The sequence below is a fragment of the Manacus candei genome, unplaced genomic scaffold (assembly GCF_025592945.1).
Source record: "Manacus candei isolate 608988 ecotype Guabito, Panama unplaced genomic scaffold, ASM2559294v1 h1tg000082l, whole genome shotgun sequence".
In the NCBI taxonomy this organism is placed as follows: Eukaryota; Metazoa; Chordata; class Aves; order Passeriformes; family Pipridae; genus Manacus; species Manacus candei.
The window spans coordinates 4,026,557-4,045,892 of NW_026138130.1; the positions used below are offsets into that span (position 1 = coordinate 4,026,557).

General features: G+C 41.9%; 1 protein-coding gene across 1 annotated transcript in view; it reads right to left on the reverse strand.

The window, feature by feature from the left end:
- The window catches only part of RFT1 (RFT1 homolog), a 47,996-nt gene extending 46,348 nt beyond the window's left edge, over positions 1–1,648 (reverse strand). The window contains exons 1-3 of the mRNA XM_051811428.1: positions 1,328–1,648; positions 1,157–1,242; positions 466–582 (exon numbers count right to left, since the gene is read on the reverse strand). Coding sequence (XP_051667388.1) covers positions 466–582; positions 1,157–1,242; positions 1,328–1,390 — 266 coding nt within the window. The 5' untranslated portion in view covers positions 1,391–1,648. The remainder of the gene's footprint in view (positions 1–465; positions 583–1,156; positions 1,243–1,327) is intronic.
- Positions 1,649–19,336: the final 17,688 nt, after the last annotated feature.

A 19,336-nucleotide genomic window follows, 5' to 3' on the forward strand; every position in this document is an offset into this window, starting at 1 on the left:
TATGCTGCCTGCCATTAATCAACATCAGGGGTCAAGAATAAAAACTTGGTTGGGGGAGGGGGGAGATATCTAAAGCAAATTCACAAATGTGCATCGGGTAATATAAGAGCAAGACTGAGCAGGCAGAGGAAAAAAAAAAAAAAGACTTTGTATTTGTGCAACAGGGTTTTCCTTCAACAGCTACAATGTAAATGAAACTCCAGTTAAGCAACAGAACAAATGGCTCCTGATAACACCTTTGGCAATGCACTTTCCCACATGCTCCAAAAAGAAATCTAGTCCATAACTGCTAAAACAACAGTCTTGACCAGCTTCCTGCATCAGTCCTGAAACAAGACTATGGCTTCTAAATGCTCAGTGATAAAATAATTACCTTAGTAAATAAACACTTCCTCTCATTCTGTGAGCTCTCAGACAAGAATTAGAAACAAGTTCTAAAGAAGTAAACTTTTAGAGGTATCTTACGTCAGCCACAAGAGATTAATTGTTTTGGTCCAGTTTCTCTTTGTACTTCCACTCAAACAAGCTCTGCGAAATGCTTCCCTGGCGAGGAAGACAACTGTGGAGTACAGCAGAGTCAGCCTAAAGGGGGTGAGAAGGAAAAAAAAAAGAGAAAACTTTCTTTACATACTACTAAAATCCTTCATGCAGTAGCATCACAGGACTGCACGACAGACAGACAAATCTTAACAGGTATGCAAACATGGTGATATGAGCTAAATTACCACCTCTTCAAAAAAAAAAAAAAAAAAAAAAGAGAAAAAGAGGTAATTACACATGATTACTCGAATGGCAAGAATACATGGTACAAACCAGAAATGCAGAGACAAGGTGTATCCTATGGGAACAGCATGTTGTGTCTGGCTTTTCCTTTGCAAGGTGATGGTTTAAACAAGGAAAACAGGCCAGTGCTACCAGTGTTTCGGGGCAAAACAGAACTGTGGAAGCATTAAATGATCAAACCCAAAAGCAGATTAAACAGCGTTATGCAGAGCATTACAGGCAACACTATACAGACCACGGAGCCGAGATCCAGCACCCACAAGCATCGTCCCAAAGCCCTCCTGGGGGTGCCTCAAGGATGTCCGGGGACCAGCGGGTCGGATGCGGGGCACGGGCCGCCTGCCCGGGGGCTCTTCAGCCTCCTCCTCCTCACCTGACATTGACCACGCCGATGAGCTCCCTGGAGAGGTAGCGCAGCGTGAAGGCGTTCAGCGCGAAGGTGACCACCCGGAACAGCACCTGTGGAAGAAGCCGCACGGGAAACACCTGCGGGGCACGGCCGAGCAGGAGGAGAAGAAGGAGAAGGGTTGAGGCGGCCCCGCACCTGCAGCAGGGCGCTGGACGAGGCCAGCCGGGCGGTCTGACCGAGCACGTCCTGCGCCGCCATCCCCGGCCCCGCCGCAGGAAATGGCGCGGCCGCCGTCGCGCCGGATCCCGTCAGAGCGGGGGCACCGCCCCGGCACGGCAGCACCGCGGGGACACCGCCCCGGCACCGGGACGGGACCGCGATGGGGCTGAGGGGACACCGCCCCGGCACCGGGACGGGACCGCGATGGGGCTGAGGGGACACCGCCCCGGCACCGGGACGGGACCGCGATGGGGCTGAGGGGACACCGCCCCGGCACCGGGACGGGACCGCGATGGGGCTGAGGGGACACCGCCCGGCACCGGGACGGGACCGCGATGGGGCTGAGGGGACACCGCCCCGGCACCGGGACGGGACCGCGATGGGGCTGAGGGGACACCGCCCCGGCACCGGGACGGGACCGCGATGGGGCTGAGGGGACACCGCCTCGGCACCGGGACGGGACCGCGATGGGGCTGAGGGGGCACCGCCCCGGGACGGGATGGCGGGGCTGAGGGGGCACCGCCCTGGCACCGGGATGGGGCTGAGGGGACGGGATGAGGCAGGAGGGGAGTGGCCGGTCCGGCGGCGCTCGGGACAAATTGGGAACGGTCCAGGAGCTCCAAGCACCCGCCGGTGCCAAAACTAAGCGCCAGCCAAGCAGGTGTCCCTCCAAAGCCACCCCTAAACTCCACACTGGCTTAGGGGAGGAGATACCCTGGTAAATAGTAATTTCAGATAAGTGCTGTTTGTTTTTTCCAGAGATTTCTGAAAAAAATCTCTGCACGAGTTCCATCAGTCCCTTTCTAACTTGGGGGCGAACCCTCCAGCCTTCCCTGACTCTAAGGAGAAAGGCAGCTGAAACAGAGGTAAAACACACTTGCTGCAGGACCAAGAAAGGTTCTTATTTCATTCTGTGGAGAAGAAAAAAAACAAACACCGAAACAAACAAAAAACCCTACACACACACACACACAAACAACAACAACGAAACCGGAAAACAATCAAACAAAAACAAACAAAAAACCAAAACACAAAAACCAGCACAACCACAAAAACAACCAAACAAACCCACATAAAACCCACCAAACCCCCAAACAAACAAAAAATCCACCACCCAAACACAAAACCCGTTCTCCAAAGCCAACACACCTTCAAATAGCACAATGCAATTTAACCATAACAGATCAAATTTGGTAATATAGTGACTTGAACCCTTATAAGTAGACAAGACTTTAAGACTTCAGGCTCATTGTAAATCTGCACAGTTCCAGACTATTTCAGATTACCGTTTAAGCAGCAAAATATAAAAAGAATGTATCTTTCCACGTTACAGAACATTCCCTTCAAAAGCACGGCGCTTCCAGCTCAGAGGTCACATTTTTCCTAGCAATGCTACAGTTGAGCTAAAACTTTTCATATCTAACAGCAGCTGTTAGAGGAGGGGGCAGGAAGTATTTGAGCCCTACTTGATTCAGCTTCTTAGTGACAGAATATGAACAGCAACAGTTTAAATCAGGGTCTTAAGAGAAACTAGATAATCAACTAAAATTTTTCAAGTTCATTCAAAGCAGCCATCTCTCCATCAATTGTCTTCTGCATGAAACCCCTCCTTCTCTGAGCCATTTCATGCACTACTTTTTTCCTTCAATGTTCAGAGTAAAGTTTTCCAGGTTTTTTGTTTTGGTTTCTTTTTTTTTTCCCTTTGGTCATTTTTCCTAATAACATTATTTAACTAATCTGGAAGTGATGTTTAAATGTAGACATATATGGTATCCTATGACAAAAACAAACAAACAAAAAATGCCACAAAAAAAAATAAAAAGGGGTTATTATCCCATTGTAAAGATCAGGATATGGGGACAGAGAGGAGAAATTAATCTGCATTGGGTAATTGCAGAGACAGATTTTGAGTCATAGAAGAGTATTGTAGCTAGAGGGGAGGAAACATTGCCATTCCTTTTTCCTTTAAACAGTTTTCCACTTCTCAAATGGAAAAAGCAATTAAAAATATTGCCCTAACTCAGGCTGTGGAGTTTTCTTAATGACAGTAATGGTGACAGAAGAAATCAAAAGACTTCTAGCATGTTCTGGCTTGTGCAGCCTGATCCAGTGCTTGAGAACCCTTTCACTGTAAAATTTTTCCTAATATCCCATCTAAACCTCTCCTGGCACAATTTGAGGCTGTTTCATCCTGTCACTTGTTTCTTGGGAGGAGAGACCAACACCCACCTGGCTCCAACATCCTTTCGGTAGTTGTAAAGACTAATAAGGTCTGCCCTGAGCCTCCTTTATAATTTTGATCAGTTATAAGCTGCCTACTACAGCCTCTCCTCATAAGTCTTGTGCTCCAGACCCTTCACCACCTTCACTGCCCTCCTCTGGACACGCTCCAGCATCTACCAACACTCCAGTAAGAAGGACTCATGTTCTTCTCCATCTGATTATGAACGTTTTCGTGACAAAAGTAGGTAACTTCAATGAAACACGAGAAAACAATGTGCTAACTGGAGGCAATTGTCTGACCTTTTCAGGCGTCTGCCATGGGCAGAAGTGACAGCTCAGTGATGTTTTGTTGGACAGTTCGGCTTGTCACCTCATAAAGCCGAAACAGAAGCAGCTGCAAAGCCTGGAGGTGGTGGAAAAAGAAGAGAAACAACTGTAACTTGAGCTGGGTTTTTATAGGAACCAGCTTTGCCTCTCGGCCCCTTCGGGCACTGACGGGGCTCAGCCGCCAGGTGGCGGCACCGGCCCCTGCAGGGCCTGAGGGGACGGGCCGGGGCCGCTCCCGCTCCCGCGGCGGCTCCAGGGCCTGCCCGGGCTGTGTCCGAACGACAGGCAGAGCAGGCGGGCTCATGATCGGAATGTGGCACAGCACCAGTCCAAATCAGAGCAGGAGCAGTGTTTCACAGAATCATGGAATGCCCTGGGTTGGAAGGGACCTTAAAGATCATCTCGTTCCAACCCTCTGCCACGGGCAGGGACACCTTCCACCCGACCAGGTTGCTCAGAGCCCCATCCAGCCTGGCCTTGGACACTTCCAGGGATGGGGCATCCACAGCTTCTCTGGGCAACCTGTGCCACTGCATCACCACCCTCACAGTAGAGAATATTTTCCCTAATACCTCATCTAAACCTACTCTCTTTCAGTTTAAAGCCATTTCCTCTTTGTCCTGTCACTCCATGCTCTTGTAAAAAGTCCCTCTCCATCTTTCCAAGTTTCCTTCCATTACTGGAAGGCCACAATTAGATCATCCTGAAGCCTTCTCTTTGCCAGGCTGAACAACCCCAATTCTCCCAGCCTTTTCTCATAGCAGAGCTGCTCTATCCCTCTAAACAAGTTGGTGTCCCTCCCCTGGACTTGCTCCAACAACTCCTTATCCTTCCTGTGCTGGGGGTCCCAGAGCTGGAGGCAGCACAGCAGGTGGGATCTCACCAGAGCAGAGGAGAGGGGGAGAATCCCATCCCTCACCTGCAGCCCACGCTGCTGGTGATGCAGCCCAGGACACAGTTGGCTTTCTGGGCTGTGAGCACACATTGCCAGCTCATATCCAGCCTCTCATCCACCAGCGCCCCCAAATCCTCCTCAAAAAATAAATTGACCTATCAGTTAAATCAATTTTATTCATAACAGTGTGTGAGTATGCTTAACAAGTGAGTCAACAGAAAATGCTTACTTTTAGTAATATAATTTGAGAATGAGTATAACTTAAAGGAGGACCAAGTTACTGAACTGGCACACAGTGTCACAACAGTTTCATGAGAATATGAAGTCAAAACAATTGCTCTCCAATTCTCACATCAGGCAATGCCTACTTAGAGCATTCCTGCATCGTCTCATCACAACATATTTTTTGGTTGTCTTGAGGCAACTGTTTGTGGCAGGATACTCTAAAATAGTTCACTTTACTTAACACCAAAGAAGGCAAGATTAACTACTGCAAAGATCTTGACTTCCAAAGTTAGGCTGCATCTGGAACTAAACTAGGCTGGATGTTCCTCCAGCAGTCCCCATACACTCCTTGACTTGGGACAATGGGATAAACATGTTATTAGAGGTAAGCAGAACCTCTACATCAGAGACAACTCCTTCGATCTACTCCAAAGTTTAATGAGTTCAAAAAGGCCAGACAGCTTTATATACAGGCCTTACAATGAGTTGGGACTGTTCCTTCAGAATTTAAAAAATGAAAAATCATTGTGTTTCAGTAGCTTCAATCTGTGTTTACACCTGGGGAACTTGGGGTATTTAATTACTCCGTTAATAAGGTATTTCAAGATGAAAAGTGGGCTTTGATTTCAAATCACAGCTTTTATACACACTGAAAATTTAAAACCTGTTGGAGCAATTAGAGAACTTCCATAGTATCACCTCCCTCAGAGAGGAAATCTTCTTCAGCTAAAACATTATAGCTAATTTCCCTCAGGACAAAATTTCCCAAATTAACAACAAGGTGACACTGCAAAGCAGGAATCTATTGAATCAGCAGTGAGTCCTTGAAAGAAGCCTGGTCAGTTCTAACTTCTTATCTGTCCTAAAACAAAAGTCTCATTGCAGAACCAAAATCAAATCCAGTATAAAGGATTGTCAGCAATTTTTTATATTATTAATCCAAATAAATACTGCAGTTTAGAGTTAGTAATATATTTTAATTTCTTCATTTTTACTTGTGGCTTTCCATTCCCTTAAAGGTCCCATGAGGAATCAAGCTAGAAAATCAACTGTGCTATGAAATCATAGGCAGTTCTCTGCTGCTGCCTGATACCTCCTGGAATAGTGCATGATGTAACACAAAATGACAGACTAGGCTGTGAGCTAAAGACTGTAGATTTCTACAGCTGCTTAAAAAGCTTTTAGCTTTGGAGTCAGAACCAATTTTAGAAACGAGTAAAACAAATACTCAAAACCCCTGGTGCTGCCTGAGCAACCTTCCCCCTCAACAGCACCTTACCCAGTTTCTTCAGTGTAGAGAGACCAAGATCCCCAATATCCCCAAGGAGCAGCCAAATGCTGCTGCTCATGCCCCCAGCCCTGCTCTGTGCCTCTGCAGCTGGGGGCAGAGGCAGTGAAGGCAGCAGGCCCTGAGAGCATCGACTGCATTAACAGCTGGATACACACACACTGCTCTTCCCATCCCTCTGGCCTGCAGCAGGATTCTGTCTCATGGCTGGACACGTGGATTCTAGTAAAGCAGAGGAGTGGGCACAGAGCTGGCTCTGCACAGCTCACGTATCACAACACCCCCACCATGCTTTGTAGTGTGATGCTTAACACAACTGCCCTGCCTCTGCTACAAGTCCACACTTTGCCATTTAACTAACAAGGGCAAAATACTTTTATTATTCTTTTCCCTATTCTGCTCAGAAGTCTTTTGCCAGCACAGGACAAATTACATTAAGTGTGGGTTTAATTTTCTTTGGGTTTTTTTTCCCCAAAAAGAAAGCATAGAAGAGATCTGTCTCTTTGTTCCTGATCATATAAAAGCTTGTTCCTTCACAGAAATAAGTAGGAGGTTTGGGTCAAAGCAGAGAGTCACATGGAGACTTACCAGACTAGGCACTAAATCTCATTAAGATTTCCTCCCTCCTCTGAGCACCCCTCTTGGATCAGAGCAATATCTGGGCTTGGGGATGTAACATTTCCAATTCAGTGCAGAACTGCAGGAAGAAAAAGAAGAGTCACTGGCCATTCACCAGCTAAGGACACATTAGGAGCTACTGCTGTGCCAGATTTTCTTCCCTCCAACCAGAGTGTCCCCAGAGGGATTTTTAGATTAATTCCCCAGGCCCTGTGGACTGAGTTAATCTCCCTGTGCATGTTAAATGGTTAAACAAAAATTTGCATTTTTTTTTCTTGGTTGCCTTATTAGTTCAGCAAGGATTTCATTTATATCCTTTCTTTGGGATGAAAGAATAAAGGGGTTTTTTGAAGTATGCAGAGCAGTGTTTTTTCTGTGATATGCAACATTTGAAAACACAGTGTCCCAGCTTTACAGAGTAGCCCTTGACTTTGTAATGTTCATTTTGCCTCACACATTTTCACAGTGCCTTTAATGCACTGTTTATATGTAATTTGATCATTTGATCAGTTTTTATTACCCTATCAATTTCACTTTTGAATTCACAATTTTTATTTATTGAAATATTTTATGTATTAAGTATATGGAAGACTGACACTTTATACAAGTAAAATGTAACAAACCAATGTTCAACTCAAGGGAAAGGCAAAGAAATGTAGTAAATATACAAGTCAGGTAGTAAAATATTAAGGATTGGATAGTGCTAAATTTTCAAAAAGCATGCTAAGTTATTGAACTGCATACTTCACAGTATATTAGGCAGATTTTAAGAAATCTTATGTATTGATTAGAAGAGCAAAACCAAGTGTTTTGCTGTCTGCTTCCAATAAGCTCTACACTTTTCTTGGTCTCTTCAATTCAGAAATCTGTAACATTCAATAGACATTCTAAAAATCTACAAAAAACACCTCCTGGTTAGTTAATCTGGGGGATGTAATAAATTATTTTGTCACAAGAACTGGCAAGCCTCTTGCTTAGAATTCTTGCAAAATTTGTACATTCCTTGAACATGTACATAATCAACTGTGCACCATCTTTACTGTCCTATGTGTTCTAAATACTAAACATTTCCTTTGTATGTATTTGCATATGTTCAACAAAAGATGATTTCTGTCTTGCCTTTCTTAAGGCTAGAAATTCCAGCCATTTTTGCTACAATCTAAGTCTCTGTCTTACCTGTCTCTTAACTGGCTTAGGGAGCTTTGTATCAGTCCCTCACTTTGAGCACTGATAGGCAATTTATCTAATTGCTGTGTGCTTTTGAAGCCTATCAATATATAAAATAAGAAAAATATAATGGAACAGCTCCCGATCTTCTTGGAACATTTATCATGTCAGCAGTAATCATTGATAAGAAATTCCCTGGTGGATTGTTTCTTTTACCTTGTAAAACCTAACTGCCTTCATTTATTGCTCATGTCAGGTATGACAACTTCAACTATCACTATGATCAGTACTGTTTCTGGAAGGTAGGAGATCCCAAATCCTACCCTATAAGCCTGAATTAAAGAATGTGGTGAGTAGGTGTACATTTTATCTCCTTCCTATGCATTCTGTAGGATTAACCCCACAGTAACACTTGCTGCTGCAGTTTTGGTGCTAATGCATTACTAGTGAGTAGCCAGCCATGTTTTCTGGACATAACAGCCAGAGTAAAGTTACAGAAATAAGATTTTGCAGCTGTGAGCACTTGCACTTGAAAAGCCTTCACTAACTAGTGCTGGGCATTTTTACACTACAAAATCATTCCATGAGCTCCAGGCTACATCCCTTGAGAAAAAAAATCTACTTGAAAGAGAGGTGCAGAAAGTCTGCTAGCTATACAAACACATATGCTCACCAACACTGTTTGCTTTAATAGTCATGTAGAAATAAGGCTCTGTTCATTAAAACGCTTCACAGCTGCCAAGTATTCATGGAGAATAATCCTGTATTTTAGAAATCAACAAGAAGTGTTATTAAACTTACTTTGACCTCAGCATGATTTGTTTGTGCATGAAATAACCTTAAGACTTTTGAAATCATCAGTGACAATAACTCAGTGAACACAGTAAAATATGCACAGTGGAAGGACTCGACTGGCAAGTGCTTCTGAAATACACATCAGAGGAATTTGGATTCTGCAAATGCACTGAATGCAAGATATTCCTGAAAAATATTCCAGTTTCTCCTTCCTTCTCTTCGAGTCACTGAGAGACTTACTTTTGAAGTAGATGGTGATGTGCAGGAGTTACTTTACAACCAGGAGGATGTCTGACGTGAAATGGAATGAGTGCTTTTGCTACCCTAAGTAATTCAGCATCCAGGAGGGAAGGATCACTCAATGCAATGCCTTACAGAGGCTGAGAATACAGCATTTGTGAGTCACCATACACTGCCTTCAAATTACATTCATATGATATTATATAATATTGTGCATGATCACCTGTCTATCAGAGTTAATTATCCGTCAGGGATGTCTTCATGTCATTCATTTCCATCTCACTTGAGAGCTGACTTTCATTCTCTACTGAAATAACCTCTCTCAGCAAGACAGTGATTAGTGTGACAAATTGACAGAATAAAAAATACCTTCAGCTGCTTTATGGGACCTCCTCTAGCGTTCATGACAGCTACAGCTAAGTGGAAAACATTTTTTGGATTCCTATTATTCCTTAGTGGCAAACAAGGGATCTCTAAAAAAGACAGTCTCAGCATATGTTTACCTATTCAGTTTCAGAAAATCCCATGTTATCCTTCAACAGTTAAACTTCACTTTCAGTACAAAAACCTGAAATATTAGAAAAAAAAAACTCACTAGCAATATGGGAAGCAGAACTTACACTGTGCACAGCAGAGTTCTCTCAATTAAAAATTAGGGTAAAGGAGAGCTCCCAAAAGGCCTGTTTACCTTTACCTTACCTAAAAATAACTTTTCAATATAGAGAAATAATATTGAAAGCCAAAATTATCTCTGCCTCTAATCCAGATGTCCATATAGTCAAGCTACTGAGCTTCATTGCCTCCATTTGAATCAAAAATATGACTTCATTGCATATCTTTCTCTTCAGATAAAAGCACAGCTATTCTCTTCATGCTCAAGGAGGCCCAAGGTCATAAGACAACTCACCTTGAAAGTCCAACTGTTCTCAGTTCACCAGGAATAAGACTCTGCTCCAAGTTTAGCTTCACTGCCATCCTTGCTGGCTCAGTCTGCAGACTTATATGGAACAAACAAACATAGGATGTCTTCAGCTCTAAGGACACCAGCTGTCCTCAAACATCACAGTGATGGTGATAGAAAAACAGAAAAGACAAGTGAGATTAGTCATCACATGAGAGATCTTTCTGCAAGTCTTCAAACACAAGATCTCATGTCATGCTAACAATAGGAAGGGATTTCCCCAACCTTGTCCGTTAAGGAAATGTAAAGTAAAACTCTTGCTTCTTTACTTAACAAGTTGCTCTAAAAGACCTTTTTTTTTTCCAGCTTTGCCAATCATTCTAAGTTTGTGTGCTAAGCAGTCAAGTAGAAAAAAAATATTTCCCTTTGTTCAGCCAAGTTGTAACTGTATTACAACTGAACCGTGATGTGTCAACAGTTTGTCTGAACTTGAAAGAAAGAAGAATTTATATATCCACTCTCATTACTGAAATTTGGTTGAGAAGGTGACTGAGGTGGTTTTTTTTAAGCAACAGGTATATTAGCCTAAATTCACAATTGGAATAAAGCCCCCAAAGATAAGAGCAGCAAACTGTTGCCTCAACTGGCCTATTCACTTTTGCTTCCTCTCCCTCTGAAGGTTCGTGTTTTAGTTGCAGAGGGTAAAAATTTGCCTATTACAATAGAAAATGTTGTCATCCATTAATGCATTCCTGACCTTGCCTAAATCCTGGTGAAAAGATTGCTGGTAGTGCTGTGAAGACACCTGGGCATAAATTATTAGGCAACTTACACATAAATAGTAAAGGCAGAGCTTTAATATGAATAAGAAGGCACTCGAGACACATTCAGTGGGCTCTATTTCCTTCCCTCATAATTGCATGAGGGCTGAATGGGCACCTTGATGCTCATATTTCTATATTCACTATACTTTCCATATTCCTAAGAATTTATGCTGTGGAAAGAGTTCTATTTCCTACCAGCTATTACATTGTACCAGAAAATCTGCATCCCTGCATCAAGAGTCATGGTGTGACTTCTTGCCCCGTGGAACAGAGGTTGGAAACAAACACAGTAAACTCTATAGCCCATAAGAGAACAGAAGGAACTCAAATAAAAAAAACCCCAAAACAATAATAATAGTAAAAAAGGTAGGTCTTCCCAGGTTTATAGGAGTTCAAAATCCTTGACAAAAATTATTGTCCTTACCAAAGGGGAGAAACAGAATGAGCAGCTGACAGAACTGCTCATGCCAGATCAAAGGAGCTGGGTGTCCCTCTCCCAAATGCTGGTGTCCACACAGAGCAGTGCACATGCCTGGCAAGGAAAGCCACACCTGGCTCTTGTATTCTCCCTTGCATCTATGACCACTGCTCCCATTAAAGAGAAACACCATTAAATGGAAGAAGTTTCATTTTCCTGACTTCACAAGCATTCCGTTAGAAAGCTAAAGGCACAGCACACAACTCCTACCAATCTGGAGCCTTAACTTGTCACCTTTACTCACCTTTCTGCAGCTTGCAGGCCGTGGTTCACACCACAGTTCTTTCATCAGAAGATTTCAGAAGCCCTATGTACTTCACCATGTGTTTTTAGACCTCCATGTCTGTCCTACCTAAACATAAACTTAAAATTCTTTTCTTAGAAACCAGTAATATCAGAGTCTCGCTGTAAGAGAAGTCACAGGAGTTGTTTCAGGTTTTCATGTATGGGAGAATACTCCCACTCACATCCTGAAGAATGTGGGGAGGTTCAAACAAAAGGATCTGACCACATGTCTGAGACTAAACCAGCAATGCATATCTTCTGCCCACACCCTACTCCTAAAACTCAATCTGTTACAAAACAAGGTCCTTTCCATCTGCATGCAAAGCTCACAATTTTATGTTATCAGTCTCACTAAAAGTCCAATAGAAAGAGCCAGAAATTGCTAATGGCAAAGAGTTAGTAGCAAAATTTGAAATCCTCTCAGTCAGACACACAGAGAACACTGTAACAGTCCTATAGAAACATCTAGGAACACATGTCCCTTCTGACCATTCCTCTGACACTGTATCCTCAGACTTTGACTTTAATCACTTCATCCTTTCTCAGATACTAAAATCGTAGTGGGTTTTGTTCTGTAAAACTGTTGATAATGGTTTCAGATCTATATACAGGGTTACTGTGGCCTGGGAAAGTGCTAGTCAGGAAATTATGTAAGAAATTAGGTTTATTTTGTTACTACAATTCTGGCAGTTTTCCAGATCTTTATGTCACTAATTGCATGAGATTATCAAGAAAGAAAACAGAGATCTTCTTATCGTGACTGTAATTAATTCCATTATTCAGGTACAGAATACATATTCTGCAACAATATAGGCCCAAAACTTGAGGTACTCTGGCAATCTGTAATGACATAAAGCAAACAATTCTTTTCTTTGTGTAATTCCAGATTTTTCACTAATCTTGTTCAAAACTGCTCCTTTCCTTGCATGTTGATTTTTTCCAAACATGCTTTTATTCAAAACAACACTTATATTAGCAGGATGGAACCTGTTGAGTCCAACTTAAAAAAAAATATCAGGCAATTTTAAAATAACTTCATATTTTTGTATCACCCACCCCTCACCTCCACTACCCAAGAAGAACTGTCTGCTTTTAAAAGACTATCACCAGTTGTGACTGCCAGTTGTATAATTACTTCTCTTTATGGGTAGAACTGTTTGCTTTCAAGTGCCATTTTCCCATTTCTTCCCTAATATGACACCGTATATTTTTTTCTTTACCAAAAGAAGTGAAGTGGTTTGGGGTGTTACAGGCCACTAACACTGAAATCTGTGCTGGTGGAATTGCTTCTGAATACTTCTGTAATAAGTCATTGTAAATTTGACAATGGAAAGCACTGCCAAAGTGGTGACAGCTGTTCAAAACCTCAGATTTTGTTCTAACTATATTACTAAAATCACAGGCTGTTTCCTGCTTTTTGTGTAGATAAAAAGCACACGAATATTTGTGGGGAGCAGGGGAAATAAAACTCATTCACTTTACTTGCTTTTGCACAATCTAGACTTACATTCAGTCACTTTTCACTTCTGAGACGAAAATCTTGCACCACAAAAGAGAATTAAGTCATTCATTTAAAGGTAATTCCATTTGACTACTTCAATAATGCAGGAGCACACAAAGAAATTGCAGCTGGGTAGTGCAGTGTAAGAGATAAATGCTCAAAATTCAGCTGAGAAACCAGTAAATCTCTGCTTTGCTACTACAGCTACTACTACCACTGCTTTTGTTCTACCAATACTACCGAAGAACCAAGCACAGCTGTGTAAAAAACAAGGTCTGGGCTAATATTTGGGCTACTCATGCCTGGCTACTCTTCCAGTGCCAAAGGAATGTGGTCTTTGCTACTGTGCTTTTTGCTTCAAAACTGGAGATACTTCTCAATATGCAGTAAAACATAAAGAATGAAACGTTTTCAGAAGTGACTGTGGGGAATGGACAACACAAGAACACTCAATACTTCACTATATTGCAGAAGGAGAAGGAAAGGTCTTAAAAACAAATAAGACTTGCTGCATCAATAATTTTAAAAAGAATTACGATTCTATATTTAGAAAAGAAGTCAGACACTGGATTTCACAACCATATGTGGAAAACATTAAAGGGAAAACTGGATGGGATTGCCAAGGCAGAACAGGGCCAAGAATTGCCTTTTTTTTTTAACTCACCCCAAAACACTGGTGGGGGGTGGGGAAGTTCCACACAACTCTCCTCTGCAACTAGTGCTAAAGTAAATTTGACTAGCAATATGCAAAAACTGGCAGTGCTTGACTGCTACAGACTGAATTATGCTGACAGCACCAGAACCACTTGGGCAATTTTGGGACAGTTTCTGCTGTTACTGCCCATTTTTGGCTGGTTTGTGAATAAATAGGAAATTTCAGTCTTCTTATTCCAATGCAATTTGTAAGACGAATAGTAGATGGAAGAGCAAGACTTCCCTTGGGAGTGCGCAAGAGGATTTCCAAGTCAATAAGCAGTGCACATTAGCCAGTATTTTACTGCAAGCTGCAGAAAATTTGTGAGTATATTGTCAACACAGATAAAAATGAATGGCCTGAACATGCAACGTTAGTGCTTTTTCTGAACGTGTGTACCAACAATAGCAAAAAGGGTCTTGCTCATAGCCCTCAAAAATATTACTTCATTATTAGTTTCTAACTTTTTGAGAAAAAAACTAACACCCAGTGAAAATCTGTACAACTTAAAAAGCCAAACATTCTTTCTTTGAGTCCATCCAGTTCTGCCAAAAGGCATATGGTCATGTTGGCACTTACTCTATTCAATGCTTCACACATCCAGAGCATCATTTCAATATTGATTAATTGTCAGAATGCTCATATGAGACAAGCAAATAGAAATCTGACAGCCAGATGCTACAAACAGCACTGCAGTCAATCGGATCATTATATTATTATCACTGCTTTTCCCTAGTAATTCCAGTCTGAATAGTATAACTTCAGCTGCATATTCTCAATAAGCATTACAATACAGTACATACCTACAGAACCAACTCCAAAAGTAAAGGAATCATGGGGCTGGGAGGGAAAGGAGCAAACAATTCCTTTGTAAGAGTAAGAAACATCTTGGGAATTTTATTTGTAAACTATGCCATGCAATTCCTAAACTTCCTTTTCATCCCAATGTTTCCCAGATACTTTGTCCATCACAAGATTGTATTTGCCTCTGGGGAAAACACAGTATTTGCACTGTTCAAGCACTACAACTTGGCAGGAGAGAAGAGGAAAAAGCACATCTAACTACTTGAACCTGAAAGTTGTGTTTACAGATAGAAATAATTCAGAGATCCTGAGACAAAATGTCCTCTTCTTAAAAAAATAAAAATCACATAGAGGTTTTAAGAGCCACAGCTTGTCTGCTGTCTTCCTTTTTGTCACCAACTGATCATGCTGGCTCCTTAAAAGGATGTCTGTGTGATACTTCCCTTCTCCAAGACAAAATATGAGAGGGGTCAAATGACTCATTATGGATCAAGACCTCACAGGACCTGCTAAAGCTGCATCCCCAAGCAAAGAGTGAGCACATGTAGAACTCCTCACAATACTCCCATGGGAAGATCCATCCTGAAGAAATTGAGTGAATAAATTGGGGAACAGACTGAAACCTGTCACCCTGGCAATCAGATGGAAAAGGCTCAGACTCTGAAAGGACAAAATACATGGGTTGATTTTACTAGTTTGCCTTCTCAGCAAAACAGCATTCACAGCTTGTCCAGAAATAAAAGCAGTTCTGGCACCAAGTCCCACTCCCACTACCTGGAATGAGGGTGTTGTGGCTTAGTGATCTGTGCTCATACACTGTTGAAAAATGAGGAGCAAACCTGCACATGTCAGAACCCCAACAAGATTTCACAAAAAGTATCTTGATATTCTCCTCAAAATCAGCCAGGATGGTCACGTTTCAGAAATGACAGCTGTCTCTCTCACTGATTTTTAGACTAACTACCCATGCAGTGACTCTGTAGCTCTTTTCTGTCACATTACAAAACTCAAAGTATTACATATCCTGTGTACGCCTGCACAGAGAAAAGTACCTCCCATTTACTTAAAACACATCAATACAGGATGTACTCCAAATGAGTCCTTACATCACCTTCTGAAGGCACTGGCTTTAAGAGATTACACAGTATACTCCTACACTGACATAAATGTAGCATTTATCTGGGTACTCACTTTAATTCTAGACTCTTTTGTTTGCCAGCTGTTATCCCAAGAGACAGATAATATAAATAATTAACAGGCAGTACATTCTTCCAGCTGCTAATGCTGTAAACTAATTCCTCAGAAGTTATCCCAAAATTAGATTTAATACTGATTACTAAGCACTTAATAATAATGCGTGGCAAAAGACAGACAACTGTAACAGAACAATCAGTGTCCAGGAAATGCTGATTTTTATCTGACTGGCTTTCTGCCTCTATTTTTATAAAGCATTTTTTGCATGCAGACAGTAGTTTTCTGGCCCTTCTTCCTGCACTTTGGTCACATCTCTGTTAATAGTGATGTGTCTTCATTAACAACGGGGCATCAGGAGCTACTGTCACAACCAAGTGACATTAAGGTGTGCACTGCTGCTCAGGAACAGAGTTTTCCCTCTTACAGCAAACCAGGCAGGCTGACTGTTCTATCCAAAATCTGTTCACACAGCTGGGCTGACCAAAGAGACACTCATCAGTACCCTCAGACTCGTTCCAGGTACGTGGCATTTTTGTGAGTCACCACAGATTTCAGGGGTGGAATCAACCAGGATTTGTGTCTTACACTCAGTTGCCAGAACAGGTGGACCCTTCCCTGAGGCTTTCTCAGCCCTGGGAGCCACAGGAACATCTCCTGTCACTGGTCATGATGGAAGAGAAAGTTATTTTAGCCCTTGCAAGAGCCAAGCATTTCATGTAGGCTTCTGAGCAGGTATTGATACCAGTGATGTTGCTGGTACAGACACAAACTTGGCCATGCCTGGAAAAACAAGCCTTCCACAAATGTTTCAGCCATCAGGCACTCTGCAAGGATCTGCCTCTCATCATCACTTGCAGTAAATCCAAGTTAATGAAGACTCACTATTTAGCAAAGAGATCAGTTCACAATTAAAACTACACTTGTAAAATGGGAGTTGAAAATTAGCATTTGCTTAGAGGTTTTTAAGCTAGAGTACCCAGAAGCTGTAATATAAATGGACTGGAGAATGTTCTAGTAACTTATATAATTAACAAAGACACAAAGTTCTTAAAAAACACAAAACTGCAGTCCCATGTACTGTCTCCAACTTTGTCCAATCGCCCTAATAATCACATCCACCCTAGTACAGTTCTGGACTTCAATTTTAAAAGCATTAAACTGATCCTAATCTAGTGACATACTGTGTTGACTTTGTTGAGAGCATAATTAGGCTACTGCTACTTGAAATCTTCACCAAAAAGTCTCCAAGTTTGTTTTAATGTCACTGTTGATACACTGACAAAGCCAAAAATATCCATTATTCTGTAAAAGCTAAGTGTTATGGATAGAGAAAACCTTAAGAGCTGAATGGATGCAGTACTTGGATGTCATTCCTGGAAAAGTTTCAGGAAGCTCTTTCATTAACAGCATTAAATCAGCAGGTATCATAATTATTCGAGTTACACGGTTATTAAGCTGATTTTTCAGTACCTACAGAAGCTTCAAATGTCTTTAGTAAAACTGAACTACCAATTCTGACTATCACAAGGTTACTGGATTACATTTTTCTTACACAGGAACAAGTGCATTGTGTTCTGAGCACCTGTGCTATTGCAACTAAACCAACCTGGAGACTGCACTGACCTCTACTGAAGTTCAGCTCTGCAGGATAATATTTAAAAGTACTGTTCTGGGGCAAATGCTTAAAGATGAGGTAACTCCTGTCTGAACTTGACATATTATATGATAATCAAGTCAGCAGAGCGAAAGTGTTAGTAGGTAACAAACTCACTTTGCTCTTGAATGACCTCTCACTCCTAGCTGGAAAAATCCCAGATGAAGGTGTAGCAGCCCTAGGATCTGAGAGGTAGTTCTTTTCTTCAAAAGCCACTTTTGTATTATAATGCTGCTACCAGGGAGCAGCTGAAAATTCTAAAATGTATAATTACTTCCTAAACAGAAGCCAGTGGATGGCAACAATAGGAACCCTTCAACATTTAATTTAACAGAGTTTAAAAAAAAAAACAAAAAACAAGAAACAGCTAAGTGACAGAATTTGTTGGAACATGAGAGACTATGAACTTCAGAGGTTTATCCAGGCTACAAACTATCCAGTAGTGCCTTGCCTTCACAGGCTTTCTCTATATGACCTCCATAATGTAAAAAACCAAAACCACAAAACCCAAACAAAACCAAACCAACTCCCCACACACAAACAAAACTGGGGAAAAAAGGACTCATACCCAGCCCTCATTGAAAAGCAGCTCTTACTTATAAACACTGTGAGGAACAAAAATCTCCTTCAAAGAACCAATCAGCTGTACCTTAAGGCTGGGAAAAGCAGATGATACTTGCACATGATAAATCTCAGTGTGATTTCAAACATGTTCTGATTAATCACATTGCATAATTAAGAGTGTTTTAAGTGTCTCTATCAATTAAGTGCCTTTACCATGGCCTCATAAGGTGGTTCATATTAAACCATGACTGGATAGAAGCTTGACTGTGCTGATAATCCAGTTATGTTTTGGGAATTACTGTGTCCCAGTTGATTAGATTAAGAGATGAAGAGTGAATTAGGTACCACTTGCCACAGCTACATCATTGTAAGCTCCTGGATGTGTCAAAGGCTCTGCTGGAAAAGATTACACAGAATAATGCTGAAGATACAGAGCCTTCCTTTGTTGTTTAGGTTGATCTGTGAATAAGCAAGGCAGGAATTTAAGGCAGAGTATTACACTCCCTTTGATTAACAAAGAGAAACAAGTTGGCCTAATAAAATAAACACACAAACCTCATTTTCAAAATTTTGTCCTGCTTCTCTCATCACTGGAACAACCAAAATAAGCCACATCATCAGGAAGTTAATTCTTTTGCCTTCTGTAACTGCACAAACTAAGCTGTGTTGGTGTTAGGGGGTATGTGTATACCTTTATCAGCCATAACTCTGCTGTCATTACCTAAGAGTATGTTAAAACAACAAAAGCAGCAAAAGGATTTGATCCCATGATTAAGGGACTGGAGCATCTCTCTTATGAGGAAAAGCTGAGGGAGTTGGACCTGTTTAGCCTCAAGAAGAGATGACAGAAGGGACCTCACCAACGTACACAGGCACCTGCAGGGAGGTGTCAGAGGCTGGAGCCAGGCTCTGCTCCGTGGTGCTGAGCAACAGGACAAGAGGGAAAGGGCACAAACATGCACAGAAAGTTCCACCAGAACACGAGGAAGAACATCTTTCCTGTGCAGTGACTGAGCACTGGAACAGATTGCCCAGAGATGCTGTGGAGTTTCCCCTCACTGGAGATATTCTAGAAGCACCTGGACACAATCCTGTGCCACGTGCTCTGGGATGGCCCTGGTTGAGCAGGGGGGTGGGACCAGATGAGCCACTGTGGCTCCTTCCACCATGACCCATTCTGTGATTCTGGAACCCATGCACACTGTCACACTACCAGACATTGCATTTGCAGTTTCTACAGTTAAATAAACCACAGATAAATGTCTAGGCTAACACTGCAACTCTACATTTCTCTCTCACTATAAAAAT